We start from the raw sequence: 27838 nt of genomic DNA on the forward strand, positions 1-27838 counted from the left end.
AATAGCACGATCCATAAAGAATATCATAAAGTGGCACCACGCTTCATTGAATCCCCGAGGCTTTGATAATTTTGTGATAGATTTGAAAATGATCTTCGGAGTTGCTTAGGCCCTTTGATTCAATTGCTTTCATTAAAAGATAGCACAAGTTAGGAAGGTCCAGGAAGTCATCATGAATCCCATGTGTAGATTTCCGCAACTTGACAATGACACTTTTGTCACACCTTCATTTGTTGAGCTGTTGACTTCCTTGGCCGGGCCCTTGCATGTCCTCTGACTGGGTAGTACTATTCCACCATCTCTCCATCAGAAAAGCCTCAACTGTCCCTTGCTATGTCTGTCACCTGGATGTTGGTGTCCAGTGGCTATTCGTCTGATCCTCGCACTGCTCCCGATTACTACCGCTTCACCTACTAAACGACGTACGCACCACGCCCCAGCTGGTGACGATGGATCTGCAACCGTTCAAGGAGATCCTCAACCGACCCCTGTACGGCTTCGTGTGCATCCGCTGCGGCGAGAAGTGCGATACTCGCTGCTTGCGCACCCACCTGCACGATCACAAGTGCCACAACTCGACCTGCCCTGCCCACGCGCCGATCCCCGTCCCGCAACAGCCTCGAGATTTCATCATCGAGATCGACGAGGCTCCTCCCCGGCCTGACCGCTTCCGCTACCCACCCAATCGTAAGTGTCTATCTATTTTTTTTTGTGCGACTAGAGCAAGAGTTTCGAAAACGAGAAAAGCCAACTAATGAGATTTTCATTCGACTCAGGGCGATCCCAAGACTTGGTCGCTTCACCGCATCGGCAGCCTCCGACTACACGGCTGCCGCCACTCCAAGCGCTGATGATGAACCGACAGACGCCGCCTGTCCAACAGGCTAATGTCCCTCAGCAGCCCCAGCCAAGACAGCGACAAGCAGGAGGGCCTCAGCAGTTGCAAAGCTACCAGCAGACCCCCCAACGTCAGCAGTCTGTCCGACAGCAGCAATCGACACAACAGCAGCAGCAGCAGCAGCAGCTCACCAGACAGATTCAGCAGACTACTCAGCAGACCACTCAGCAGCCAGGTCAGCGGCCCTCTCCGCAACCTCCTGCCAGACAAGCCCAGCAGAACCGGACCGAGCAGAGCCCAGCACAGAATCAGCCTTCCGTCCACATTGGCAGCCAGCAGTCACCCGCCGCAAGGCAGCGACAGGCGGGAGGACAGCAGCGCCCCTCGACCGAGCAAGCCCCTCCCACTCTATCCCAGCCGCCCGCGGCGGCCCGCTCGGCCGTCGTCACCCGCTGGTACCCGCCGGCCCACGAGCCGGCCCCCGCCGGCACCGACCCGCGGGCGCAGGTGACCAACCACGAGCTGCACATGCGCTACATGACCGACCTCATGCCCCGGCTCAGCGTCAAGCCCGGCCCGGCCCTCGAGATCCACCTGCGCGGCATCGAGGCGTTCGAGGTGCGCCGCGACGCGCTGCCGGGCCCCATCGAGGTCATCTACGGGTCGACGCGCGTCAGCATCTACCTGTCCGACGTCGAGGGCGCGGTGCCGGCCGGCAGCTGGGAGCAGTGGCAGCGGCAGCGGCAGCGTGAGCAGCAGCGTGTCCATGCCCCTCTGATCACCACCGGGTCGCGCCACGCGCACACTTTCAACCGGGGCACGAGGAGCCAGGTCATGGCGGTGACCACGGAGAATGTCGTCACCCGGCCCAATCTGGCGTCGTCGTCGTCTGACGCGGCGCCGGTCGATCGGAGGCACCAGGCTTACGTCGAGGATGCTCCAGAGGAGGAGGCGGAGGAGTAAGGTGTCGCGAGGAACAACTGGAAAGGATGTCGATACGTGTATACAGTTTGCGAGGCCTGTGGTTGAATTCGACGGTACTCAAACGGGCTTGACATTTCCTCACTTGTATGAGAGAGGATGGAAATAATAGGACTGGGGGGGATAAATCAAAGGGAAATATGGGAGAGGCCTGTGAATAGCCAAAGGAAACAAGGAAGTCCTCAGCAATCGAAGTTCTACCTCTATCTGCTCTATAGTCTTGATCGAGGAGTAGCCTGCCTTGTCCAACTTCCGAGATAGATAAAGGAAGAAGCATTTCAAGTGTATACTCTATTGTACAGCACCTCAGCTGCGTGCGGGAATTCATACAAATGCCAAGGGCATCGCAGATCATGGGCAGCATGTGCTACCTGCAGTGTGATCTCACGACTTACAAATTAATATACCGGATAGGCGTGAAGGTGGAAGTAGCCGTCACCGTCTCCGTGTACGAGGAGGTCTCGGTAGCAGTCACGGCGGTCATAGCAGCCACCGACGTCAACGAAGTAGTAGATGTCTCCGAGAGAGTGGCGGTGACTGCGTCCACCGTGATGGTGCTGACGGTCACGCCGACGCACGAGCAAGCGCTCGCGTACTTGGCCTCTCCGGAGCAGGCAGAAGCATACGCGGGGATGGTCCGGGTTTCAATCTCGACAGAACGGTAGTAAACGACCTGTGTCGGGCCCGTGACGGTGGTCCAGTCCGTCTCGGTCGAGTCGATGCAGTCGACCGTCGTTTCCGTGGCCGTGGATGTCGCAAGGATGGTGTCCGTGGCTGTCTGCACAGCGGTCACGGTGGTCGAGGGCGTGACAGTGACGTAGAAGTACGCCTTGCAGTCTTCAACGCCATGTCTGTCCGGGAAGGCATTGGCAATGACGGCTAGGGACGATTAGCTGATGAGGCAGCCCGGGAGACTACGGCTGAGGGCACTCACCCCGAAGGCAGTTGTTGTGGTTGCATTTCTTGCCTTCAGGAACTGCCGTCACTCCAAGCAGGGAGGCGAGGGTAAGGGCGGCGATGCTGTTGATACGCATATTGAAAGAAGTACGGAACAGGTCTTGATGTGAACAGTGTCGAAGGGTGTACGTTATCTCTGCCAAGATTTCTGCCAAGAGCAAGAGTGCTAACGATGCTTAAATACCCCGGACTGCGCGACATAAACAGGTCCGAGTCAACAGAACGGTTTTCTTCAGCTCTTGTTTTTTTTTTCGACGGCTTCAGGCCAGTCCAGCTCCTCCAGGTGCCAATAGTTGCATTTTGCGTCTTCAATCCAGGCTTAGTGCGCCCGGCCGACTAGACCCTGAGAACTCATTAGGGATCGCCCGTAACGCCACTTCGATAGTGCTGATGGGCGGAACCGACTAACCTTCATCCGATGTTATTCTCCGTGCGGGTAAATCAATACTGGCTCGCCCTGAGGCCTTGAGGCGTAATGACCCTTGTCCGGAGCCCTATCGTGTGTTGCTAGACTTGAGGCTCCGTCCAGTCGGACCGGTCTGGAAGCCCATTTCGAACCCTCGGCCGAAAATGTGGCGAGAGCCGCAGGTGTCAGAGGCTTGTTCTTTTAGCGCGCCTCCGTGTCGGTGATCACTCCTTGAACTCCCGAGGTCAATATATATAATAGCGCTGCCTCATTTGACCACATACGTCTTTGACTGCTGGACCCTCTCGCCTTCCCTCTTCCGAGCAGATGAACATACCACTTGAGGTACGATGCCATCATGAATGCGGGCTCGAGATGGACTTTGAGAGAAGTCACGACGCGAGTGACAGTGAATCCGAAACCTATAAACCATCCTCTTCCTCGAACTACCTACTCACGAGTCCAACCGGCCACACAACTCGACGCCGCAAAGAGCGCTGCCCAGGCTGCCAGACCACTAGTTTTCATGTGGTCGTGACTACATGTGCCTGGCAGCACAGGAGAGCTATCACGGCTGAGACAAGGGTCAAATCAAAGATGTGTAAAAGGTTCAAGTTTCAATTCCAGAGAGCCATCGCAGAGACATTGCGCTTCAAGTGCGCGACTGCAGAATTAGCTAAGCAGCCCGTCCGCAAGCCGGGATTGCACGCAAACACTATAGAACTGGGGGTATATCGCCTCCCGATGTGCTAACACACATTATTACACCCACGCACCCTCCCCCCTTCCCCCTTTCCCCCTTTTTCTTTTTGACATCTCGTTTGTGAACACCCTTTTAATGCGTAGCGACCTCGCGGATGCTGCCGCGGTGGATCTTGGCGAGCCACGTGCGGGCCATGAAGGCGCGGATCCGCTTGCCCCAGACCATGAAGACGATGAGGGCGAGGTTGTTGGCGAGCAGCAGGCCGCAGAAGACGCCGGCGATCATGACGACGTAGCCGTGCTGCAGGATCCACTCGAGCAGGTTGACGCCCATGCCGAAGCTGATGGCCTGCTTGCCGAGGTTCATGGCGATGAGCATCTCGCTGATGTTGGAGTTGTAGCTGTCGATGGCGTAGGCGAGCGCAAAGGTGAAGTAGAAGTAGGAGGCGAACTGGGTCATGGCGACGGCGATAAAGTACGAGATCCAGTGCAGGTTGCGCTCGGCGGCGAAGCCGTAGAGGATCAGGCCCGCGGGGGCGATGAGCATGGCGGGCAGCATGACGCCGAGGCGCATCTCGGCCTCGCGCAGCCCGTCGTTCTTGCGGGTCAGGCGGGCGGCGAGGCGGTCGGACGAGGTGGTGAAGGGGATGGCGAGGCCGTACCCGATGATGGTGGAGATGGTGACGAGGCCGGAGCTGGTCTGGGACCAGTTGTAGGGCGGGGCGGTGATCTTGAGCGGGAAGGTGAAGTTGAAGGTCAGGGCGCCGAGGCCGATGTAGATGCCTGGTCGTGCCGCGTCGCGTCAGTGATTTATTACTCTGATGATGAAATGCCTATGTGTAGCGCCAAAGGTTTTTTGGACTTACCGTAGGTGGTGACGACCCAGAAGACGTGAGGCACGAGGAAGTAGGTGAACGAGCGGGCCATCATGAGGAAGAAGGGCGAGTCCTTCTCCCACACGCCCCAGAACTTCAGCTGCTGGATGAAGGTCTTGCGGGGAGGGATGACGGCGGTGCGCTCGGCGGCTACAACGCCGTCCTTCTCGCCGGTGATTGATGCGTCGGACGCCATGTCCTGAGGGGTGTGGCGGTGGTAGGTGGTCTCCTCGACGACGAAGAAGGAGTAGATGAGCAGGCCCATGGCAAAGGCAAACTCGACGTAGAAGAAGAGGCGCCACGAGTAGCCACCTGCCAGCATGTATCCGGCGTAGAGGGGGCCCGTCGCGCCGAAGCAAAGGCAGACTGGGCAAAAGGAAGTCAGTACCGTCATCTGTGGTCTCCATTACCGATTTACGGACGTACCAGTATAGATACCGAGCCTGGTACCGCGCTCGTGGAGGTAAAAGATATCGTTGACAAGCTGCACTGGCAAGGCCTCGCACACGCCGGAGCCAAAGCCGTGCACCACGCGGGCGACCATCAAGCCGGCGAAAGAGGTTGCCTGAGAGGCTCCGATCAAGCCAGCGCAGTACTGCAAGGCAGGTCAGTGGCTGTCATGTCGCGACACGAGTATAACAGTAGCATCTCACCAGGATCATGGAAGCGAGCATAACAGGACGGCGGCCGATCTTGTGGTAGAGCGGAACAAGGAGGAGGGAACCTATCGAGTTGTCAGTCTGCCGCTGCTAAGCAGGCTCGAGATCTAGTCGATGTACTGACCAAAGCCAAAGGCAAGGTTGGGGTAGTTGATCAGCCCGCTGGCCTCGTTGGGCGTGATGCCAAACTCCTGCGAGTAGATGCCAATGTAGACCGAAGGGCCGAGCAGGGCCGAGTTACCGAGGAAGGAGTACAGCGAGCAGGCGATCAGGATGGCGAGCTTCTTGTACTTGGGCCACTGCAGAGGGTCGTTGGGGTCCTCGGCGGGCACGGGGAAGAGGGCCTGGCCGTAGGCGGTATCATCGCCCTCTTTTTATCAGAGATGACATGTCAGCATACATGGATCCCTGCATGATTTCACGGCGCAACGCTCTCGAGATCAATCAACTTACCGGCAGCCTTGAGATAGACGGTGCCGGGAACGTCGCCTTCGTGGGCGTGACTGTGGGCCAGATGAGGGGGCGCCACGGGCCCCTCGTGGTGATGAACGTGAGCCATCGCGAGAGCCTTCACACAGAGAGCGAGCTTCTCCTATGATATGTCGCGCTTGGTATGTCGAGTCACTCCGGGAGAATGGACAACAGAGTTACACTCCAGTGTGTTTGCTGTCAAAGCCGGCGGCAGAGCTAAGGGAGCAAGAGGAAGCAGATTGAGGAGAGAAAAAAAGTTAAATAATGCGAAGAAGGCGAAGATGGAACCCCTTTGATTCGGAATGCCAGGGTATTTAGATGCCAGGGTCGGGTTCATGACTGCTACGACGCTATCCCTGCTCGGCATCGAGCTTAACGTGTTCCAGAAAGGCTGCAAAACGCCTGGCTGTTCTGATCGGCCGGCGATTGATTCGGGCCCCCTCGTTTCTGGGCGCCCTGGGGGCGATCCCCAATTCATCCTGGCCGCCTCTGGCTGAATCGCTTCCCGGCACCTTGCGTGGATTAGCTTGTCTCTGTCCTCGAGTTGGCGCCACCCTAACCCCCCAGTATCCCCCCCATGATTTATTTGAATTGCGGGGTTGCAGTGCCCCATCCATCCCCATCCAGGCCATCCAGGGAGCGGAGAGATACGGAGAGATACGCAGATAGGTAAAACATGAAGCGCATGTACCTCCTAACCTTGGCAATCTGCTCGTAAAAAAATGACTTGGAATGCCAGAGTTTAAACAAGCACGCCCCCTTCGTCCAACGGCGCTTCATCCCTTGTGCGCTGCACAGTGATATCTCGAGGCCCGGGGGTAACTAGAAGGGAAGAGCTTGCTGGCCCAGTGCCGAAGAGCACTGCTGTACGGGACGCAGACTACAGGCTGCATTTCGTGCAGGGTACTCCGTACATGTAGGGACGCATGCTGACCTCCAAGAGTGTCAGTCGATTTCTAGTCTTGGAGCTCTGCTTGGTCAAAGCCTGATACCTAGATGTGGCCTCGAAGGGCCCGGCAGTTGTCAAAAGTTGGAGTCGTTGCCAAGTGCGGAGAAGGCACCACAATCTGGAGGCTAGTTCTGAGATCCCCAGGAATAGTGCGGCAAGTGAGCATCCAATGGTGCCGAAAACGTCTCCATCGCGCGCTGCTTTCGTCTGTCGTCGACCGCCTCGGGGGTCACAAATGGAGGCGGGCGTCCCCTCATTCCCCGTCACCTGGTTTCGCGATCGTTGCGTTCCGTCAGAGCCTCCTCCTTGCTCCTTGGGACAACACACAGACGCTTGGGAGCCGGGGTACTCGGCTCTTGGCCTGCATGATTCTCGCGACCGTGAGAGGCTAGACCCGGGGCGCTGGGGCTGCTACTTCGCTCGACAAGGAGACCAAAATGGCGCGCGCTCCCAGAGGCGTGGAAGGGGGGGGGTTGGCCGGGACCATGACCCGACCCTCGGCCTGCCACGATCTGGGGGAGGAGGAGGGCCACCAAAGCGCGCTGCGGCCATGTGGCCATTGCCACGCCACCCCCCGGCTGCGCAACCATTTCGGCCTCCAGAAATATGCCCTAGAGTTTAATTCCTCGAGGCGCCAAGATTCCCGTCGTGTTCGCCTGGGCACCTCTCTTCAGCTTCAGCAAAGCGCCATCGCGGCCAATATTCTCTAGGCGTTCTCCAAGGAAAGCAAGGATTCTCGTGAGTCGAGGCTCGTCGATGGCGACCGAGACGAGACGACAAGACTCCTGCAAAACCCACGTGTTTGCTTCCGTACATTCCGAGATGGACGGCAGATGAAGGAAACGCAGCGCTGAGGCGAGGGAAGAAGATGCCGAGTTTTGGCCTGAGAATGTCGTGTTATCGCCGACTGCTAGATAAGCTCGAAGTGGGCAGTCCAAAGAGACAAGAAAAAGACGAATGGTAAAACGATGTCAGACTTGTGACGAGCCACGCATAGCTTCCAGCATCTCCCGTCCAGAACGCACGACGCCGCCCTCTATGCCTCTGTTAATTCCAGTCACCACCCAAGGTATCTGTGCTACAGCAGCTGGTGAGGATAACTAGGGCGGGAGCGAGTGGCACAGCTGGCAAGCGAATGCAAGGTCACTCAGGGGCTTGAAGGCTCAAGGGGAAAGGCAAAAGGGGAGAAGGGTTTGCTGCACACTGCGCGCTCCTTCATTCGTCGACTCCGTACCTAGGAAGCATTCGAGACAAGTAGTAGTGCGTAGTGCACTTTGCCTCTCCCCTCGCCCGCCCATCGTGTAGGTGATGAAGGCAAGTCTTTGAGCCCCCAAAGCCCCAGTCGCAAAGCACCAATCCAATGCTTCTCCACTGTAAGCGCGCCGGTGCACGTGCTGTCTTGTCCACCGTCCATGGATTCCAACAGTCACCCTAGCACGCCCGCTCCCCTCTGGCTCTTCAAATGCAAACAGGAGTACTCCGTATTCTCTAACCCCATTCTCTTGCCCCGAGATCTTTTAGATCCGTTCGGCATGGGGCTGAGAGAGATGGGGCCACCCACTCGACGAGTTTGCAACGTGACACAAAGCATGCTCCGTCAAGTAGTCAGTGAAAGGCAAGGGAATGACTTCAAGCCGCAGAGAAGAAGAAGAAAGAGGAGCAGGGTGAGACGAGCCTTTTTTTTTATCAAGACGTTCCAATCTCCTCGCCAATATTCATCGATCGTCCTCTGCGTCTCGTCCTCTGCCTCTCGTCTTCCGCAGTACGAATAAGCTTAATATATGATCTCCGGGCGTATATATAACACACCTCATGCAAGCAAGAATTACAAGCATAGACCAAGGATGGAACCTTTTGAACCTGCTCAATGACATCAAGCTGTCTCAATGCTAAAGGGTGGTACTTGGAGAATAGGGCCAATTCTGCTAGCAAGACGGCTGCTTCAAACGATATTCATGATATACCAATGAGGTGAGATCAGTTACGATATCTCGATGTAGTGATGTCCGAGACCATATCGACTGGGCGTAGTTTCCAAGTCTCAAGGTGGGAGGAAGAAAAGCTTTGTAGAAAACCTAGCAAGCATTGGACAGTGATGACATTCGTTCGCCCCATCCCGACTGGAGTCTAAAGGACATCTGCCGGGCATAAAAACTTGTTCTTGAGCGTCATCCTGGTCCACAGTAGATGGGGCAGCTCCAGGCAACACCCAATTCCCCTGCCTTGAAGATCGGATGTGGCCGCATTGGCCAGTCAAGGCCGGTGTTCTGCTGTTCAGATAGCCCCCGGTCGTAGGACGGATTTAATTCTGTGTCTGCATGGTTGTTCGACAGCCTTCTTCGCCAACGTTGTAGACTAATTAGACATCAAGCCGGCGATCTTCAAACTACCTACTCTACATATGTACATTCTTAACAGGCAGCAGAATTAACTGAATTAACCCATAAAAACCGTCCGCTTCTCCTTGGCAAAGAGGAACCCGGGCCATGATCATCGCAACGAGGACACTGATCGTAATAAATCGGTTTCCATCAGGGGGCCTATTTGTGGGGAAATAGTGCAACCTCAAACCTCTGTCTGACCACAAATGCTGAAGAAGATGCATAAGATTGGCAGGAAGAATGCATCCACGATTTTCAATCGAATCACATTGCTAGGCTCTCAGCCCAACCTTTCCAGGTTGCGAGCTGTGCCGCCATTGGTACTAAGCGGGTCAACGAGCCTGAATAGGTCATCAGTGTGGTCCGTTAGGGGGAAGCTCTCGGGGATATCACTTGCCCTTTGGGACTACCAAGATATTCCCAGATATTCCCATGTCCAACCGTATGGTCCTTTTTAGTATTCTTGATTCTCACACTGGCGTTTGAGAGTGAGCCTTGGGGATGATGCTTTCTCAAATTTTGCATATGAGCACCCCGGATCGTTCTGCCGTCGTCCCAATCTTATACATCTCTATTGCGCTCCTGGTAGGCTGGTGTCGGCCAGCCCCCGCTGAAGGCCCTCAGGAGGTTCTCACGGAACTCTGTTGTTGGTCATGGCTCTTGTTGTGGTTCGAAGTCATCCCTTGGACGGGAATCCAATGGACTTTGACAAAGGTCGGTCCCGCCGATGACAACAGGCTGGGGCTGTGCCTCGTCTCCCTCGGCCTAGTCTTTACTGCTGTTGGGAGATCACTCGACGACTGCAGATGGATACAGGTAAGTTGTATCTTCACGCCTTGCCTTCCAGTTCTTTCCTTCCCTTTATCGAGCTGGACAACTTACCAGACCGTGTGTCTCAAAGCCAGCCATCGTACCCGCCATGGCGGCCTTTCGCCAAGCAGGATGGAAGTCGGTATTATCTCAGTCCATGCTCTCGTCTATCTCCATGTATCTCCTGAGGCCGCCATTCGAACGCTTCAACTCGACGACCATCGCCATCGTTGGTGGTGCAGCAACGATATGCTTCCTCGCCCTCGACACGGCGTATGTCTCTTTGATCGAGCTGTTTGAGAAGCCGGACTTGTTGGCTCGAAAGCGAACAGTGTATACCAGACCCATAGCCATTATCTGTGCTATCACCATGCCTCTTCTGGCTGTTGCGTACTGGGCCTGGATTTGCCTCGACAATACCCCTCATAGATTCGTCGATTCCCTCACAACAGGAGCGCTTGTTGCGACTCAATGGATATTACTCTTTCAAGCTGTGAGCTAAGACCATTCCTACCTACCCTTGTCAGGACTCGGAGAAGATTGACATCTGTGAAGGCACGGTATGAGAGCTGGGATATTGCTGGCCCTGTTGGCGCGTTCTCTGCGGCAGCGCCAACTCAGGAGCAGACCATCCGCTCTGTTGCCACCGCTGTGAAGCACCTTGTTGCCGCTGGTATCGCATTAATGCAAGCTGTTCGTGTCTTACCGGATGCGCGCTACAAAAACTTCCTATGGGCACTCATCCTCGTGCCCCTCATATCAAGCGCAGGACAGATCGGATGGGATGGCTCGCGACTCGCTGATGATTCGGGATGGCTTTCAGGACTACCTACCTACTATGGCCGACACCCCATCCAAGACCTTGTTGAACGATCGAAAGCCACCTTTCAGACCAAGTTGGAACAACAATCTCAAACGCTTGATCAGGCAGTGACCGAGTACCGACGGCGATATCACATGGAGCCACCGCCCGGCTTTGATGACTGGTTCAAGTTCGCAAAGGAGAAGAAGTCGCTGATCATCGACAATTACGACACTATTTTCGACTCGGTCGCGCCGTTCCTGAACCTCAAACCTCAATCTATAAGGAGTTTCATGGAGGAGGCGGTAGCGGCAGGGCACATAGCTCGATGTGGCTTCCGCGGAGGCAAGCTGGAAGGCGACTGCGGGCCACGAGGGGAGACAATACAAAACATGACCGCCCCGTACCGACACAAGCTCCCCGACATGAGCCTGCTGGTCAACTCGAGAGACGAACCGACGGTTCTCTTACCGTCGACACGCGCGGCAAGCGATCCCATGTGGCAGGATCTTTCCGGCACACATGCGACGAACAAGGTCGCCGAGCCTTGCGGCTCTGCATGGCTGCAGAGAAGCCGGTCGACATTCGACAACCAGAGCCTGGCTCCACTTCCCCTGAGCCTCCCCTTCGTACAAGACGCCCGCGACTCGACCGATTTCTGCGCACATCCCGAGTACGCAGACATGCACGGGATGATCTTGGCGCCCCTGACCCTCAACGCGGCCACCAAGCCGGCGCCGATCCTGTCGCAGGGCAAGCTGTCGACCTTCTCCGACGTGCTGATGCCGAGCCAGATCTACCTGCAGGGCTACGAGAACCTGAACGACTACGGGTACGCGGACGAGGAGGACCCGCCGTGGGAGGAGAAGCAGCCCAAGCTCTACTGGATCGGGTCCAACAACGGCGGCGCGCAGGTGGACGGCAGCTGGAGGCGGATGCACCGGCAGCGCTTCGTGGCGCTGGCCGGCGGCGGCGCCGACGACGCCGACGACGCCGCGCGCACGGCGACGTACCTCGCCGAGACGGCGCCGGGCGAGTGGACCCCGCGGCGGCAGCGCAGCCTGCTCCCCGCGGCGGCGGACGTGCACTTCCACGCGTTCCGGCTCTGCGCGTGGCGCGAGTGCAAGGCCATGATGCGGCGGTTCCGGGCGGCGGGGCGGCGGCCCCGGGCGGCGCAGTACGCGCACCGGTTCCTCATGGACATGGACGGGCTGGGCTACTCGGGCCGGTTCTACGCGCACCTGCGGTCGCGCAGCGCGAGCTTCAAGATGACCGTCGTGCGCGAGTGGCACGACGACCGCCTGTCCCCCTGGGTGCACTACGTGCCCGTCAGCCTGTCCATGGCCGAGCTGCCGGAGACCGTGCGCTTCCTGCAGACCGACGCGGGCGCCCAGCTGGCGAGGGAGATCGCCGACCGGGGCCGGGAGTGGTGGGCCGTGGCGCTGAGGCCCGAGGACTTCCAGGTGTATTTCTACCGGCTGCTGCTGGAGCTGGCGAGGGTTGTGGACGAGACGCGGGCCGTGGTTTGATCTGTAGTTCTCGTGGTTTTTTTTTTGAGCAGCCTAATGAACCCTCGCCGGCTCTGATTCGCGACCGACAAAGACGCAAAACGCTTATCACGGATCTGACCTCCCTCAACCGCCAATCCCGGCCGCCTCATTGGGCCTTTGCAAATAGGTGATCTCTGGTGTGCCGTGTTGTGCGCTGCAGGGCGTCGTGCCCGTGCATTGGGCGAGGCCGATTCACCTCCGAAACGGGCCACAAGACCGGGTCCTGTCAGGCCTGTCAGGCCTTGTCCCACCACCCCCAGCCCGCCCGCCATACTCGTTCGGGCAGTTGGCGAACGCCCTGCAGCAGCCCTGAAGCGGACCGGAGGCGTGTAATCTCCACTCATCGGAGCCCGTTAGTGGCGGTTTACTCTGCTAAATACGGGCTGCTCCAGTGTAGAACTATCGGGCGTGTAAAAGTTTGGTGCTGATGACTCAGCTCGCCTGCAGCTCTCTTTTTCCTTCTTTCTCGGTCTGGGATTTGCACGGCTTTGCGTTGGCAGTGAGCGACCGGAGAACGGTGAGGACGATTTTCTTTCTTCTTTGCGGCACGACAAACTCTTCAATTGCGCGGCTTCTCTCTGCGCAGACAAACCCGCCCTCCCCCCGTAGATCGTGCGCTCGAGCATGTCTTCCGACGAGCGCACGCCGCTCCTGCAGCAAAATGGCCACACCAATGGCACCGTCGCCGAGGCCAAGAAGCCGTCCAGGCTGTCCTCGCTGCGGCATCCGGCCAACCGCGTGCTCCTGGCCGGCTTCCTGATCACGCTGTCCTTCAGCTACACGCAGGTGCCCCTGCTCTACGTGTTCCGGGAAATGGAGTGCGACGTCTTCTACACCAAGAACCCGCCCTTCGCGGGCCCCGGCGACCGGTGCGACCGCAACGAGATCGCGGCCGGGACGGCGCAGCAAGTCAGCATCTTGAGCATGACGACTACGTTTGCAGGTAGGTGCACAATTCTCTCTTGAGCCCCTCCCTGCCTGATATACAGGGAGACAGCCTCGTTAAAACGCCCGGGGACAGGCACGTGGAACCTGTTCATCTCGGGCCAGCAGGTCAAGCGATGGGGGCCCCGCGCCGCGCTACTGTTGCAGACCATCATCCCGGCCTTCCGGGTCCTCACGCAGATCTTCGGCGTGCTTGCCGGGGGCCAAGCCGGCATCTGGATCATCCAGACCACCCAGGTCATCACCATCCTGGGCGGCCCTGCTGGATACATGTGAGCATTCCCCGGGCCCTTGTTCTTTGCCGGAATAGACTCGCTGATGCAACCACACTTCTCCAGTCTGGTTATCAACACCATTGCCGGAGAGCTCGTGCACCCGTCGGAAAGGACTGCCATTTTCGGTAAGCTGCAGGGCAGTCTCATGCTAGGGCAGGCGATAGGGTTCTTGGGTAAGCACCATAACAATGACATGTTCACACGAGTGACGAGTCGGCCAAGGAATGAGAACGCTGACCGCAGGTCCAGTGGGCGGTATGATCGGTGACAAGTTTGGCGTTATAAGCCCATTCCAGGTTGCCTTCTGCTCGTTTCTTGTCTCGAGTCTGTTTGCACGCCTCACAATTCCCTACATCTCGGCAGAGACACTATCGGATCCCAAAAGAAGCGCCAAGGGTCTTGCCGGTTTCTTCGCACCGCTCAAGGTTCTCTGGCCTCAGAATCTTCGCCTCGCAAGCGGACGCCCTGCGAAGCACTACGGCATTCTGTTTCTGTGCTGCGGTGTGTTTCTCGGAGTGGTAAGCTCGGGGCTTGTTTGGATAACCCTCGCACGATCTCCTGTCTGACCTGATCTGCAGCTCGCGACCGGCTATGCCCCGACTCTGATGCAGATGTACGCAACGACTGTGTTCCACTTCGACCAGTCAGACAACGGCTGGCTCATGTCCGGCAACGCGCTGATGCGGGCCTTCTTCCTCATTGTCCTCTTCCCGAGAATCATCTCCGTCGGGCGCAAGTGGTACTCGAACCGATACGAGACTGAAACTAAGAACGACGAGCCGCTGCCAACGGAACCCCAGGACTTTGACGCGCCGACTGGTACCCAAGGAGCGCGTGAGCCCGTGGTCCCGGAGGCGACTTATGACAGCGCAGCTTACGGCTTCGACCTCTTCTTCTTGAGGTGGAGTCTCTTGGTTGACGGGGTCATGACCGCTTCCGCGGCATTTGCCACTCAGGGGTGGCACGCCTATCTCGGTGAGTTTATCCGTTCACAAGTAGAAGCGTAGAAAGAGACGTTAACGTGTCGATAGTTGCGTTTCTGCTTCCCTTCGGATCGGGTACAGCTCCGGCAGCAAAGGGCGTCATCACCGAGATGTGTCCCAAGTCCCAGCGGACCGACGCTTTGAATGCAATCACGCTGGTCGAGAACATCGCCAGGCTGTCGACCCTCGGCCTATTTGGTTTCATCTTCTCAGCCCTGGCCGAGATTGGCCAAGTACACTTGACATTCTTTGTCAATGGTGTGAGTACACGCTGCTGCATCTTCTCGCGTCGTGCGAGACCAAGCTGACCTTCCTCCAGGCTATTGCGGTGTTGGGCATGCTCGTCCTGCTCCTGTCGCACTTCCCGGCCCGGGGGAGTGCGCTTGTCGAAGAGCGTGCTGAGGAGGAGGAGTCTCAAGTGAGTGGACAAGATGACGAAAGTCAGCAATCTTGAGCTATGAAAGAATGGGGCCGGCGACGAATCTTTTACGAAACGAGTCCAAGAAATACAGATTGACAGACAAATCTTGGAAATGCATTATCACGCGGCGTTTGGGTTATCGAAAAGAAAGGTTATTCTAGTTCTGGTACGGGCTGCTTGAAAACATGATAGAAGCGACGAGTACCATAGCATCTCGGTCTACGGTGATGAGGACTATAATAGGGAGAAAGATAGAGCGCAAGTCAGGATCAAGGAATCAAAGAACATGGTGTCCGCACCAGTGAAGTCGAAAGAATGATTCCTTCTCAATGTCCAGTCACACCACAAACTTCGGAATCAACTTTTCGTATTGACAATTCTCATACAATTTAGCAGAGTCAACCGAAGAGAGTGCGAATGCGCTTATCTAGTATACGGAAGCCTCGTCACTAGTAACACCTATGGCTATAACTATGTCTACCACCGGCCTGACCGCTCGTCACTGTGCGTCTGCGACGACAGCCTTGTTAATCATCTCGACTGCGGCCTGCGAGCGGGGCGTGATGATAGCCTTGAAGTCGAAGGGTGGTGGCCTGCATACACGGTTAGTCTACCTTCATCTGGTACGGACATAGTCAACAAATATCAGTGGCTTACGAGGCCAGGAAAGCACCCCAGTCCATGGGGTCAAGACTGGGTAGGATTGGCTTTCCCTGTTTGTCGACCGGGGCAGCTATGTCGAATGCCCAAACGAAGCTTGATATCACTGAAGTGAGATTCGTTAGCATTTGGCACCCACAAGGTGTGGGTGCACGGTTAACTTACATAGAAACAAGGTTTGTTCAGCAAAATGCAGCCCGAGACACTTGCGACTTCCACTGTGAAATAGGCGGATTAGCATCCGGCTCAGTACGAGATTAGTCATGATTCTCAACTCACAAACCGAACCCGGCATGCGGGAGTGCGTTCAATTGTCCCTTCTCGTCAAGGAACCTCTCGGGTCTGTACTCTCGCGGGTTCGGATACAACTCCCCATCGTTGTGAATGTGATGCGAAAGGGCAAAGACTGTCGCTCCCTTGGGGATGTAGTAGCCCTCATAGAAGTCGTCTCGAACCACCGCGTGAGGGATCGCGATAGGGGCCACAGTGCGCCACCGGAATGCCTCGCGGATCATGGCGGTGATGTAGGGCATCCTGCTGAGATCCTCAAACGCGGGCAAGCGGTCTCTCCCGATAGCCTCATCGACCACCTCCTGAGCCTTGCGCAGAGTGTGAGGGAAGTACATGAAGATGATCATACTAGAAACCTTGAGTTAGAGGACTATAGCTTTGCTAAAGGGCTAGAGATTGGGACTCACAATACAACCGTTGTTGCCGTCAGTGTTTCTGTGCCAGCATCGACCATAGCAGAGGCCAGGGTGGTGCCCTCGCGCTCATGAAGTTGGTGCATCTGAGTGGAGAGCAAAGTCTGCACAAGGGACGGATGTTTGCCAGGATGCTGCTCGCCATGCTGCTTCGTCATATTCCAGAGCTCCCCGTAGAGAGTGTCAACTTCCTCCCGCCACTGCAGTCCCATGCGCTTCCATCCCATACCAGGGAGCCAGGCCGGAAGATGCTTCAGCCAGGGGAAATAGTCTACCCAGAACCGGCCCTGGATTTGCGCTATAAATTGGTGTTCAGTGGCGTGGTTGATGCGAGTGATCAAGGGGTTCTCAAGATCGGAAATAGAGCCGTGCGAGAAAGTCGTATTGAGCATGACATTGACGGTGAAGCACTTGAAGGTGTTGATGAATTGATCTGGATTTCTGGCGAGTCGCTGCAGGAGAAGATGCAGCTCGGGAGCCACGACCGGGTGTGCCCAGTCCTTCAACGCCTTTGCACGAAGATGCTCGGCCACGATCCTTCGATGCTTCTTGTGCGTGTCATGCTCCGACCTGGCGGTTCCCATATACCAACCATTCTGTGTGACGAACTCTTGTGCCACGACCAGTTGCGGCCGGTCACTATAGTTCATCATCCGCTTCTGCAGCAGTCCTTCAGCATGCTTCATCTTGCCCAGAAGGACCACGGGCTTGCCCATGACCCAGTACATGACGATATCGCCTGCTAGAGTTAGACATCAGAATACAACAAGAGCAGATGAAGGGGCTAACCATATTTATTGGCCCAATCGCCGTACGTGATCCACGGCCTTTCATTATTGATATCAAAGAGGCTGCCAACTAGGGGCAGACCTCTGGGGCCAGGAGGGTAGTTGTGTTTCGGCTTGCGCCATGATTTGATGAGCCAAGTGACCAGAAGACCGCCAAAGATGAGGAATATCGGAAAGACAGGTACAGTGGCCAACATCGCGATAATGGAACAGACGAACTCTATCGAGTCGGGCTGCCACAATTGTTTATGTTTTCTGTTCTCTGGGGACAGTCTCTCAACAAATTTGATAATATGATTAACAACACACGTCGCCCCTGGAAGGCGTTCCAGATTATGTATTCAATGTTGGGAAGAGAGCGCGCCTTATCAGCCCCATTTTTTGATTGACGCAGGCGGGAGGACTCTTTGACACTTCCAAGTGCGGGGGACGGATTGTCAAGTCCGTCCGAGCAGCTTTGCATTGGGAGCTTGTCTCACTTTGTCGATCTCCAATCTCGTCGGATATGGACCTTGCTTGAAGGAAAGATAACGGCTCGGGGTCGGGAGGGGGTATCGATTCCCGGCACCCGGCATTGCCACTCTTCGGACTGAAAACGGCCTGGCGGCCTGCTCATCACTTCCCCTGTGGACTAGCGGCATGCTGGATCGTTGACGAACCCGCAACCATTACAGCATTTATTAATTATCCTCACATTCGAAGCTGATCTATCTCACATCACAATATTCACAGTTCTATTTCACAATGTCGGGACCAAGATATCCTGCAGTCCTGCCAGAGGACCTGACTCCGGCACAAAAGGTCTTCTACGATGAGATGACAGAGAAGATGAGGAATGGGCTTGGCTCAACGTCCGTCACATTTCCAAGCCCGGTTAGTGAGAGGGTTAGTGCTTACTGTCCGTTCGCAGATTCAAAGTGCGAGGCGATAAGGGCGAGCTCTTGGGCCCTCTCTCCATCATGATGTATACTCCTGAGTATTCATCGCACACGATGCGGCTGAACAAGGAGGTATTGGAACTGCCCAACTTGGAGCCGCCTGTGACGGAGGTCGCCATCATGGCTGTCCAGGGGCACTACACGGGCACCTTCGGAGGGTTTCTGACTTACTCGCACTCGAGGATCATTGCGAGCAAGGGGCTCCTGACAGAGGAGCAGATGAAGAAGATCACGGCGGGCGAGAAACCTGCGGGACTCAGCGAGAAGCAGGAAGTGGCGTTTGACTTGGCAATGCGGCTGGTCAAAGGTGGAAAGCCGCTGGAGCAGGATCTCTGGGAGCGAGCTAACGCGGTCTTGGGAAAGGAGCAAACCGTACAGCTCATCCAGGTTATCGCATACTATAGCCTGCACGGGGTCACGCTGAACGCCGGTATCATCGGCGTCCCGGAAGGGGAGAAGCTCTGGTAATTCATTGCATTATGCTTGGATGGGAATAGACGTTGTCGCTAGCAGTTCATCTTATCTCTTTCGCATGGGTCATGTCTTGGTTCGGAAGCCAGCCTCATGTTGCGGGAAAGACCCAGACGTGATAAACAGAACATTTCCACTGCTTATACTCTTTCCGATCGGAACAGGGAATGAAGCTAGCTCATTCCCGCGAATGTATCCGACTGCCATGCATGTCGGATGCGGCAGTGTCGAGATAATGTCAGATATCATCTTGGGAATGCAGGGCTTCCAAGGGCCTCCAACCCCTCATCGTTGTCTATCTGCCCCATAAAATCCCGGGGTTGACAAGACGCTAATGTGAGCTTCATCCCCCTCTTATCTCAATCCAGTGGAGCATCGGTCAACTCAGAAGCGTTGATAGGGGGAGTGTTAGGTTGGATCGGCATGTTCTGAGACGGAAACGGTGACCCGGTGGTGACGAATCCTCAGTCGCTCCCGCTCTCAGGACGAAGGGGCAGTGGAGCTCATGATATAACATCTGCTTGCATCCGTGAACCGGACTGCTGGAAAGTGAGCAGCGAGTGGGACATGGCCATTCGTTCTGAGTGCAACCGATCCGCAACATGTTGAGCTATCAATGGCCATTCAGGGGCAAGAACCTCGTCCGGATCCTCAACTATGCAAACTCTTTTGCCTTTATGCTCTATGGCTGGGATGCTGGTTAGTATAGCCTTCCAGGCCTCGCGTCCAGACTCGAAGACTGACATAGACTTTCTGCAGGTGTGATCAGCGGTGTCCTAGCCAATCCTGACTTCCTCGAGGCCATTGGCGGCCCTACTGACTCAAGATACCTTACCTTCATTGCGGCGGGTATTCTCCTTGGTGATGTCCTGGGTCTCGCCGTCATTGCCCCCCTGAGTTGGCGTCTTGGAAGGCGTAGGACCGTCATCTTGTGCTGCTGGACTGCGATAGTCGGAGTCATTCTCCAGACAGCAACCCATTCACCTATCGAGATTCTTGTGGGAAGAGTTATTCTTGGTATCGCTAATGGACGTAAGTGGACGCATAAAGTCCAGCCCTCCAACCCCAATTTTGATCGTCTTGCTAATCCTGAGTTAGCTCTTGCTGCTACCACTCCCATTTACGTACAAGAGGCCAATGTGATGCACAAGAAGCGGACCGTCGACACGATGGTCATGGTGCTCTGGGGCATTGGTGGCATCGCTGCTGCGGCTTGGTTCAACTACGGGATGCTGAAAGCGCCATCCCCAGACGCTTGGCGCGTGTCGTTGGCCATGCAAGCCTTCTTCCTCGTCGTCGCCTTGATCCTAGTTCATGGCTGCCCGGACTCTCCAAGGTAGGCAATTTCGAGGCTGCCTCGTACGTACATCTTTTGCTAACATATGCTATCAGATGGCTCCTGGCCCGCGGGAGAGAGGCAGAAGCCGATTCTGCGCTTCAACGCCTCATGGACTGTACCGATCAAGACGAAAGGTTTCTCAGTGTGAAGGATAGCCTGGAAACATCTATCCGCCTGGAGCGAGAGGGCACAAAGCGGCTGACCCTCAAGATCCTGTTCACCGGCGATGGCAGCCGGACCAAGAACGTGCGACGAATCTGGTGAGCCGTATCCTCACAGAGTTGTTTTAGTTTGTTACTAATGAGCTCAGGATTGGCATCTTGATCAACATCGCTGGCCCATTCTTCGGTACCTCGCTGATCATGTTCTATGGGCAAGCGTTGCTTCAAGGAGTTGGTCTGAAGGGTGACACGGTCACCTTGGCTCTCGCCGCTATCAACACGGGTGTCCCCATAGGAATGGCGCTCAGCTTTGCGATTCTCCCTCGCTGGGGAAGGCGCCCGATGCTTTGTTGGGGCGGAACGGTATGGCGCATATTCGATCCGAAAGCACCAACACTTGCTAACTTGCGGGTTTCAATAGGCCCTCACCATGCTAATGTGCATCTACACTGGACTGACGAACATCAAGAATCCGTCAACGGGTGTTCAATGGGCCGCTGTCGTCGTCCTTATTATCTTCAACGTGATCAATGGTGCGAGCTGGATCTGGCTTGGTGAGTAGCTTCGCCATATTGCCCTCCGTTAAGCACTAAGCTGACAGTGTGATGCGATAGCTTTCCTCTATGCTGTCGAGATTCTACCGCTTCAGTATCGAAGCCAAGTTCAGTCTGCATCCAACATGGTCTTTTGGTTTGTCGCCTTCCTTGCCGTCTACTTCGGCGGCCAGGCTGCGAGCGATCCAAACATCGGCGCCCTCATCTACATCTGGTTCTGCATTGGGGGCGGTATCATTACAGCCCTGGCTTGGGTATTCGTTGTCGAGAGTGAGTCCTGCGATTTGATTCCATCGAAAAATCTGGGGCACGAAGCTAATATACCTACCTTTCTCTTTAGCCAAGGACCTCACGCTCGAGGAGATCGACTTACTGTGGGCCGATGAGGAGTTCAAAAACTCGCACCAGTCTCACCGCCATCTTCATGCACTCCATGGCTCGGAACCCGATCTCAAGGATGCAGAAGATCTCGAGAAAGCTGGCGATGTCAAGGTAAAAGCCGAGAGTGGGGTATCAAACTGAGTGAGTGACTGGACGTTTGCGACGTTTCATTTTCACCTGATGTCGTTTCACCTGATGTCGAGGATCGACTATCAAATTTGTCATAACCCATCATCATTACTATATAGTCTTGAGTCTAAACCCTATAAGCGCGCTCTACTGCGAGAATGGATTTATATCAATTAAAACACCCACATCCCACATCCCACATCCCCTACTCCTTCTTGTGGTAGTACTCCTCCACCCAGGTCTGGACCTGACGGATGACCTCGTTCTGGACCTTGCGCACGCCGGCGTTGACCTCGCCGTTGGGCCAGCGCAGGTCGCTGCAGTGGATGCCGCCTGGGATCATCAGGACGGGGGCCTCGGGGGTGCCCTCGAAGGGGCCTCCGGGCCGGAAGTCGGACGAGACGGTGGCGTCCTTCCAGGGGTCCCACTCGCCGTTGACCCAGATGAGGCGCTTCGTGTCCGTCTTGAACCAGCCGCCCGTGTACCTGTTGACGTCGCCGACGTCGAGCCCGCGGCCGATGCCGTAGGTGAAGCCGTCCTGCTCGGGGAAGAAGAGGGCGCACTGGCGCTCCCAGTAGGCGTTGTTGATGAGGCGCGACACGAGCGTCGGGTAGCCCTCGGGCGCGCCGTTCTGCCAGAACTTGAATGGCTCGTTGCACAGCATCCAGTTCCACTGCCGGTTGATGGTGTTGCCGAGGCTGAGGTCGGTGAAGAGCGGCGAGCTGGCGTTGTACGTGTCGAAGCAGGCGAGGCTGTTGCGGTCGTCCCAGTAGCCGTAGGCGGCGCAGGCCCCCGGGAGGTACTTCTCCTTGATCCACTTGGCGTAGCCGTTGAGCGCCTTGCAGAGGCCGACGCCCTCGGGGCCGGGGATGGAGGTGGAGTTGAATGCCGGGCCAGTGTTCTGCCAAGGATGTCAGTGCTGCACAAAGCATGGGTCTGAGCGATGCTTGATTGCTTGTATACGAACCTCGACGTAGTTGCAGAACTGGAAGAAGGCGGGGACGCCGCCGGAGCTGAAGTCGTGGCTCTGCCAGTTCCAGGGGCCGTTCTCGAGGACACTGGTGCATCACACGTCAGCACCTTATCTCAATCGGGACCTTGCCTTCAAAGCTTACCCAGCAAAGTCATCATTGTGCACAATGGCCTCCAGGCCAAACTTCTTCTTGATGGCGTGGATGGCGGTCTCGTCGCCAGACTTGAGGATCTTGTCGACGTGCTCAATGACCTTGTTGACGTCGACGCTGCAGTTCTTGGGCATGCCCTGGCGCACGGGGTCAAAGTACTGCCAAAAGTCGCCGACGGCCTCGACGACGGCGCTGCTGGCGTGGTAGGCCCAGAAGGTGCCCGGGTCGACCGACTCGACCCAGCCGGAGAGGGCGCCCGAGTAGCTGCCGCCGGAGAAGACCCAGGGGGCCTTGTCGGCGCTGCTCGAGCCCGTGGGGTCGAAGGGCAGCTTGACGTTGCGGGCAAAGTAGGTCGTGTCCTTGATCGAGTTCTCGAGGGTCAGCCACTGCATGTTCTTGGTGGTCAGCTCGGTGACGGGCGAGCTCTTGCCCCAGTAGCGGTGCTCCATCATGACGACGGCGCCGCCGACGGCCTGCGCGAGCCGGCCGGGGATGGTGTTGGTGGTCAGGTAGTGGCCGTAGTTGTCGGCGGCGATCTCGCCGGGCGTGAAGAAGATGATGGGCGAGCCGGGCCCGGCGTAGAATGTGGCGTTCCACCAGAAGCGCATGCCGAAGGTGCCGAGCGAGGTGTCGTTGTGGTCGGTCAGCTGCTGGAAGATGCCCGCACCCGTCGTGGGGTTGCCTTCGGCGCGGCGCTCGAGGCTGTTGAGGTCGATGACGGTGCCCTCAATGATGGGTGGCACCAATTGGTGAGAGCGCTGCCATGCCGAAGCGCTGGCGCCGGCAGCGAGCATGAAGCTCGTCAGTGCGGCCGTGAACTTCATCTTGAAGGCGGTGGTGGAGGACAAGTCTGACGCCCCTCAGTCACTACAGCAAGGAAAACGAGACGTTCAACAGAGCTTGACCACAGAGTCACAGATCCCCAGACCTCTGCAGACCAAGCTCTCCTCCCAGCAGCTCTCGTGTCGCAATGGGCCGGCCGCGGTATTTATGCGATGCAGCATGTTCTGGCTCCCCCCGGGGTTCGGTTCCCAGCACCAAACCTGCCGATGGCCCGGCACAGACACGCGCCCAAGGTCCTGCATGGAGGAGCATGGAGGAGCATGGAGCATGGAGCATGGAGCATGGAGCATGGAGCATGGAGCTGTGTCAACGACCTACCAGAGACAGTTAGCTCTGGTGGTCAAGACGATCGGCAAGAGCAGGGCTCAGCGTAACGGTGAACTGTGCGCACCGGCCAGGGGTGCATGGCGAGAGCACGCACGAGATCCGCCGGCCTACGGAGTAGGTAGGTACGAGCAGAGTGGTCTCAGCTGGTGCGGCGAACACAGCAGGTCGCTAGGGCAGCCGCATGGGCGGGAGAGCGTAGGCAAGGCGCATCTGAGGACGCATGACCGCCACGACGATTGGTCGTGGTCGTGCATCGAGCTCACGCGCGTGGGGAGCGACGATAAAGGATCCCTGCCCACGGCTGATCCGCCGAGGAGATGCCAAGCAGGCCGCAGGCGGCGGTGGGCCACCCTCGGGATTGGTACCGATGCTTTCTTGCTTTCTTGCCTTCTTCCCAGCACACGAGCAGCAGTCGGCCTCGAGGCGTCAAGAACCGTCTCTGGCCGGGCCTCACTACTTTAGTCAAGGTGCTCTCCTCGTCGGGCATCCTGTCGACCTTCCTTTTGGGGCTGGTCAAGAAGAAATGACTGCCAACAGCCGCCCACGGTGGCCGCGGGAGGATTCACCAGCAGACCAGCAGAGCTGTCGCACAGGATAGGCACCGGTCGGGACAGGGGGGGTTGCAGTAGCTTCTGGCGCGTGCCGTTCGAGTGAAAGATAAACCCGGAAAACGGATCGAGAATGGAAGGTGACCTGGCAATCTGAATTCTGATTAATTTCCCCACCACTGAGGACATGCATGGGCGCCCTGTACGCGAGCCCGCATTCGCTGCTCAATCGGGACTGGGTTCTCTCTTCCCCCATCTCTAGCAGATCGATCTGTGTGGCTTTGTTGGTGGCACAGGAGGAGAATCAAGGCCGCCAGACAAGCCGTAAGGGAAGTTGAGCACCTCCGCTGTTTGCCTGCGCCTTGATTGCGGCCACCGTTTTGTGAGTGTTTGCGTACGATCCAGCAAGGTTGTAGATCCCACAGCAAGTCACTACGGAGCAGGTTCTCACCAATAGAGATGCCTTCTCGGAACGGTCGGAGGTGGAAGGAAACCCGCGTCAAGTAAGATGAGGGGGTTGTGTCTCTCTCCCATGCAGCTCGCCGCCCGCAAGCCACGATAACTACTTGTAAGTGGAACGGCCCGAGGGCCTGGACTGCACGGAGCTCATTCTGTGTGCTGGCCCGAGCTGCTCGCTCACTCCCTCCTGTCGATCCTTCGCTCCCATCCTACAGTACAACAGTACAATATGACCAGAGCACAAGGTGTTTCAGTGCTGACAGTACCTTTATGCTTATTTCGTCTGGTTACCAACCACGATCGCAATCCTATGCGCCTTGGCTGGAGATCTGCCAGAGGCTGGGCACGCCCAGAATAGCTCTGTGGATTTGTGGATTGAAGTGCCATCTCATGATGGGTTTGCTTGCCATGATGACCAAAGAAGTCGCCCTGCTCAATATTTCGCGCACCCGTAGACCTCCTAGATGTCAAACCAAGAAATGTTCGAGGAGCATCCTCCACGTCGGACTCGGGCCATTTTCCGTCGTAACGCCTCAATCGAAAATGTGAATCAAAGGTCATTAGTCATATCCCTCCCCTTTGCGCCCAGCCCGATTGAAACGCCCAGCCTAGTTAACTCCTCACTACTGCCGTCCGCCCTCGACAGACTGAATGTTGGTGTTGAAAGAGACAGCAAGTTTCTCCAATCCCGTCGCAGGTGGCGCCGCCCGTTCATGTTGCTGCTGCTGCTGCTGCTCTCCATCCGATCCCTTCCTCTTGGTCCGCGGCGGCAGCACCGCCGCGTTGACGACCGTCACGCGCCCGGCCCTCGCCACCGCCCGGGCCATGACCGCCATCACCGGCGCCGAGGACATGGCCCCCAACCCGGCCCGATTCTCCCCGTCGCCTCCGCCGCCTCCGCCGCGCCGCCGCGCCAGCAGCCCGCCCAGCGTGAGCAGCAGCCGGTCCGCCGAGGGCAGGTACCGCGCCGCGCCGTCGAGCAGCTGCAGCGCGCGCACGAAGCTGTGCGCGTGCACGGCGTTGACCGCGCCGCCGCCGCCGCCCGCGGTGGCGCTCTCGAGCAGGGCCGCCGCCGCCGCGAAGCAGGTCTGCGCGAGCCAGTAGTCGTGGCGCAGGCCGTGCACGGCGCGGTAGACCCAGAGCGTCGAGACGAGGGACTGCGCGTGGCTCGACACGGCGGCGCTGACGTCCTGGCCGTCGAGGCCCAGGATCGAGCGCCGCGCCGTCAGCTGGAGGAGCTTGATGGCGGCTGTGTCGTAGGTGGCGCTGCGGTTTTGCGGGAAAAGTCAGTCTCTTGTTGGTCTACATCTCGTTCCCAAAAGATCTTCCTAAAAGGTACGGGGGTCAAGGGTTCGAGAGAGATATCGAAAGGAGAACATATAGATATTATCGGATGCCCACATACTGTAGAAAAGTGATCTGGGGATGCGTTCCTTCGCTCATCCAGAGTCGTTGAGGCAGATTCGACTTCCAGGCCACGAGCTCGTCGTAGAGTGCCTGGATGCGCTTTAGGTTGGGGATCGCACTCGACCCCTCTTCCTGTATGAACCGTAGCGAGGCTTGTATGATCTCGGACAGGTCGCAGTCGGCCTCGCGGGCCTCTCGATGATAGGAAAGGTGCATCGGTGCGGGCTTCGGATATGGGAACCACGGTTGGTCCTCGAGGATGACGTTCGACATCTCCGAGGGTCCGGCGGTAGGAAAGTCCCTGATCACGGCAGGCTTCTGAACGGCCATTGGCCTTGACAGGGCAAGGCTGATCTTCCTGTTGCCGGTCAGCTTGGAACATGCCCTATCCTCTGCATGAAGAACAGGCCGAGGGGACAACGAAGACTCACGCGTCCATGCAATAGAGGCCCCAGAGTATGGAAGACATCCCTTGGATCTCGATGCGTGCTGGTGACTCAGTCGCGGGCACTTCAGAGACCTGGATCTCATGCAAACCCAGCTCCCGATAGGCGTGACGAAAGTGGTCTAGCAGGGCTGCCGCCCGGTCCTCGGACCCGACGTTGAATTCAAACACCCATAGCAGTAGTAGACCTTGCAGCATAGAGATGCTGGGCTTTTCGCGGCCCGAATGGAGGATCTCGAGGGAGGCATCGGCGCATTGGCGACCAAAGCCATCAAGTCCATCAAATCCTCGCTGAACATATAGCTGCTTCAAGTATATCTATGAGGGATAGTCAGGGTTAGGTTCCTCTCTCATACCATCATACCAGGAACATCCTCCGTATGCCATGCGGGAGGAGACTGACAAAGCTGACTGCGAGCAGCGCGTTCACTAAAAGTCCAGAGCAATAGGTCGGCCCCGAAGACTCCCGAGGGCCGAGCTTGAGGGCCTGAATGAAGAGACCCTGGTGTACCACATGGCTGGCGACGTTGTCCCAGGTCCAGAAAAGACTACATAGGTAATTCATGAAGTCGTCATCCTTCGAAACATGTGTCCAAGTAGCAATGGGTAAGGTGTCGGAGTCTGCAGAACCGCTCAAGTCTGAGTTCCTGTATTATAGTAGTTGGTCAACACTTTGCCAGGCCCCAACGCCCCGATCGCGACAACGACTGTTGTTACTGACATGGTACTCGACTGTGCCGAGCGAGGGCTCAACTCGCCGAAAACGCGTTCTGCCTCGCTGTAAGCAATGTGGCCAGCCTCATAAGAAGGCGGCGCGAGCATGGGGAGGGAGCTTACGGGGCGACACGGAAGGCTCGGCCCTGCCATCGTCGGGCAACAGCACACTCGCATCAGCTATCAGCCCGACGGCCACGTCGAGGGAAGGGGCTTCTTTGATGCGTCGTAGGAGATCGGTAGAGCCGGTGTCGGTCGTGCGGCGGAGCAGGTCGAGGACGGCGCGGAGGTCGTGGTTGGCCTTGGAGGCCTGTTGAGCCTCGTGTTTGTCGGCATGGCGGCGGCTCATGCCTTCGGGCACCTTGTATCGGCATTCGAGGTTCGAATTGATGCACTGCCCGCAGACGGGCCGCAGACCATCGCACTATAGCAAGGAGGGCTTCGATCAGCATACACGGGAACTCTGGGTCGTGTCCCGAGCTTGTTTTCCGCGCCGAGAGGCATATGGGGCAGGAGAGAGGCTCAGGATGGCCAATACGTGGCCAATCCCCTTTTGTATCCATTTACCTTGCATTTTCGTCTTCGACAGCCTGCAAGAGGGATTCACGACAGTGTCAGTTGGTGTAGAATCACAAGGGAGCGAGTATACTCGGTTGGTGTGTAGCAAACTTTCGTCGGGAGCCTCGCGTCGACACTACGTACCTTCACACGCCGCTAGAGCTTTGGAGACCTTTCTGGGAACCGTCAGGGCGACCGCGGCACCGTCTGACACGTCCGAACCTTGGCGGCCGGGCTTCGGAAGGAGAGTTCGGGCTCGTTTAGAGCTGTCCATTGTCGAGAT

General features: G+C 56.9%; 10 protein-coding genes across 10 annotated transcripts; 4 read left to right on the plus strand and 6 right to left on the minus strand.

Moving 5' to 3' along the window:
• Positions 1 to 449: 449 nt before the first annotated feature.
• Positions 450 to 1801, plus strand: E0L32_005138 (uncharacterized protein; the record flags this gene model as incomplete). Its single annotated transcript, XM_031139627.1, has 2 exons — positions 450 to 687; positions 777 to 1801. 2 exons carry the CDS (start codon positions 450 to 452, stop codon positions 1799 to 1801), a joined length of 1263 nt encoding a protein of 420 aa, XP_030996454.1.
• A 409-nt stretch (positions 1802 to 2210) lies between these two features.
• On the minus strand, positions 2211 to 2853 carry E0L32_005139 (uncharacterized protein; the record flags this gene model as incomplete). The annotated part of the gene is made up of 2 exons (XM_031139628.1): positions 2211 to 2698; positions 2754 to 2853. The coding sequence occupies 2 exons, from the start codon at positions 2851 to 2853 to the stop codon at positions 2211 to 2213; spliced, it is 588 nt and encodes a 195-aa protein (XP_030996455.1).
• Positions 2854 to 4017: 1164 nt separating this feature from the next.
• Positions 4018 to 5977, minus strand: E0L32_005140 (uncharacterized protein; the record flags this gene model as incomplete). The annotated part of the gene is made up of 6 exons (XM_031139629.1): positions 4018 to 4667; positions 4751 to 5125; positions 5186 to 5354; positions 5413 to 5483; positions 5543 to 5788; positions 5872 to 5977. 6 exons carry the CDS (start codon positions 5975 to 5977, stop codon positions 4018 to 4020), a joined length of 1617 nt encoding a protein of 538 aa, XP_030996456.1.
• Positions 5978 to 7101: 1124 nt separating this feature from the next.
• E0L32_005141 (uncharacterized protein) lies at positions 7102 to 7428 on the minus strand (the record flags this gene model as incomplete). The annotated part of the gene is made up of 1 exon (XM_031139630.1): positions 7102 to 7428. One exon carries the CDS (start codon positions 7426 to 7428, stop codon positions 7102 to 7104), a length of 327 nt encoding a protein of 108 aa, XP_030996457.1.
• Positions 7429 to 10138: 2710 nt separating this feature from the next.
• E0L32_005142 (uncharacterized protein) lies at positions 10139 to 12360 on the plus strand (the record flags this gene model as incomplete). Its single annotated transcript, XM_031139631.1, has 2 exons — positions 10139 to 10522; positions 10585 to 12360. 2 exons carry the CDS (start codon positions 10139 to 10141, stop codon positions 12358 to 12360), a joined length of 2160 nt encoding a protein of 719 aa, XP_030996458.1.
• Positions 12361 to 13005: 645 nt separating this feature from the next.
• E0L32_005143 (uncharacterized protein) lies at positions 13006 to 15038 on the plus strand (the record flags this gene model as incomplete). Its single annotated transcript, XM_031139632.1, has 7 exons — positions 13006 to 13324; positions 13403 to 13598; positions 13665 to 13774; positions 13851 to 14119; positions 14180 to 14576; positions 14633 to 14844; positions 14904 to 15038. The coding sequence occupies 7 exons, from the start codon at positions 13006 to 13008 to the stop codon at positions 15036 to 15038; spliced, it is 1638 nt and encodes a 545-aa protein (XP_030996459.1).
• Positions 15039 to 15504: 466 nt separating this feature from the next.
• E0L32_005144 (uncharacterized protein) lies at positions 15505 to 17354 on the minus strand (the record flags this gene model as incomplete). The annotated part of the gene is made up of 6 exons (XM_031139633.1): positions 15505 to 15598; positions 15663 to 15771; positions 15831 to 15883; positions 15945 to 16304; positions 16364 to 17111; positions 17159 to 17354. The coding sequence occupies 6 exons, from the start codon at positions 17352 to 17354 to the stop codon at positions 15505 to 15507; spliced, it is 1560 nt and encodes a 519-aa protein (XP_030996460.1).
• A 547-nt stretch (positions 17355 to 17901) lies between these two features.
• Positions 17902 to 21142, plus strand: E0L32_005145 (uncharacterized protein; the record flags this gene model as incomplete). Its single annotated transcript, XM_031139634.1, has 10 exons — positions 17902 to 18008; positions 18068 to 18559; positions 19195 to 19265; positions 19326 to 19598; positions 19665 to 19902; positions 19959 to 20165; positions 20216 to 20429; positions 20488 to 20620; positions 20681 to 20890; positions 20961 to 21142. The coding sequence occupies 10 exons, from the start codon at positions 17902 to 17904 to the stop codon at positions 21140 to 21142; spliced, it is 2127 nt and encodes a 708-aa protein (XP_030996461.1).
• Positions 21143 to 21335: 193 nt separating this feature from the next.
• E0L32_005146 (uncharacterized protein) lies at positions 21336 to 23078 on the minus strand (the record flags this gene model as incomplete). Its single annotated transcript, XM_031139635.1, has 3 exons — positions 21336 to 22031; positions 22098 to 22188; positions 22246 to 23078. 3 exons carry the CDS (start codon positions 23076 to 23078, stop codon positions 21336 to 21338), a joined length of 1620 nt encoding a protein of 539 aa, XP_030996462.1.
• A 1976-nt stretch (positions 23079 to 25054) lies between these two features.
• On the minus strand, positions 25055 to 27829 carry E0L32_005147 (uncharacterized protein; the record flags this gene model as incomplete). The annotated part of the gene is made up of 7 exons (XM_031139637.1): positions 25055 to 25697; positions 25837 to 26196; positions 26270 to 26601; positions 26648 to 26922; positions 27121 to 27421; positions 27565 to 27587; positions 27700 to 27829. 7 exons carry the CDS (start codon positions 27827 to 27829, stop codon positions 25055 to 25057), a joined length of 2064 nt encoding a protein of 687 aa, XP_030996463.1.
• Between the last annotated feature and the right edge of the window lie 9 nt (positions 27830 to 27838).

Source organism: Thyridium curvatum (genome assembly GCF_004353045.1).
Source record: "Thyridium curvatum strain D216 chromosome Unknown NODE_26_length_443329_cov_82.569921, whole genome shotgun sequence".
In the NCBI taxonomy this organism is placed as follows: Eukaryota; Fungi; Ascomycota; class Sordariomycetes; order Thyridiales; family Thyridiaceae; genus Thyridium; species Thyridium curvatum.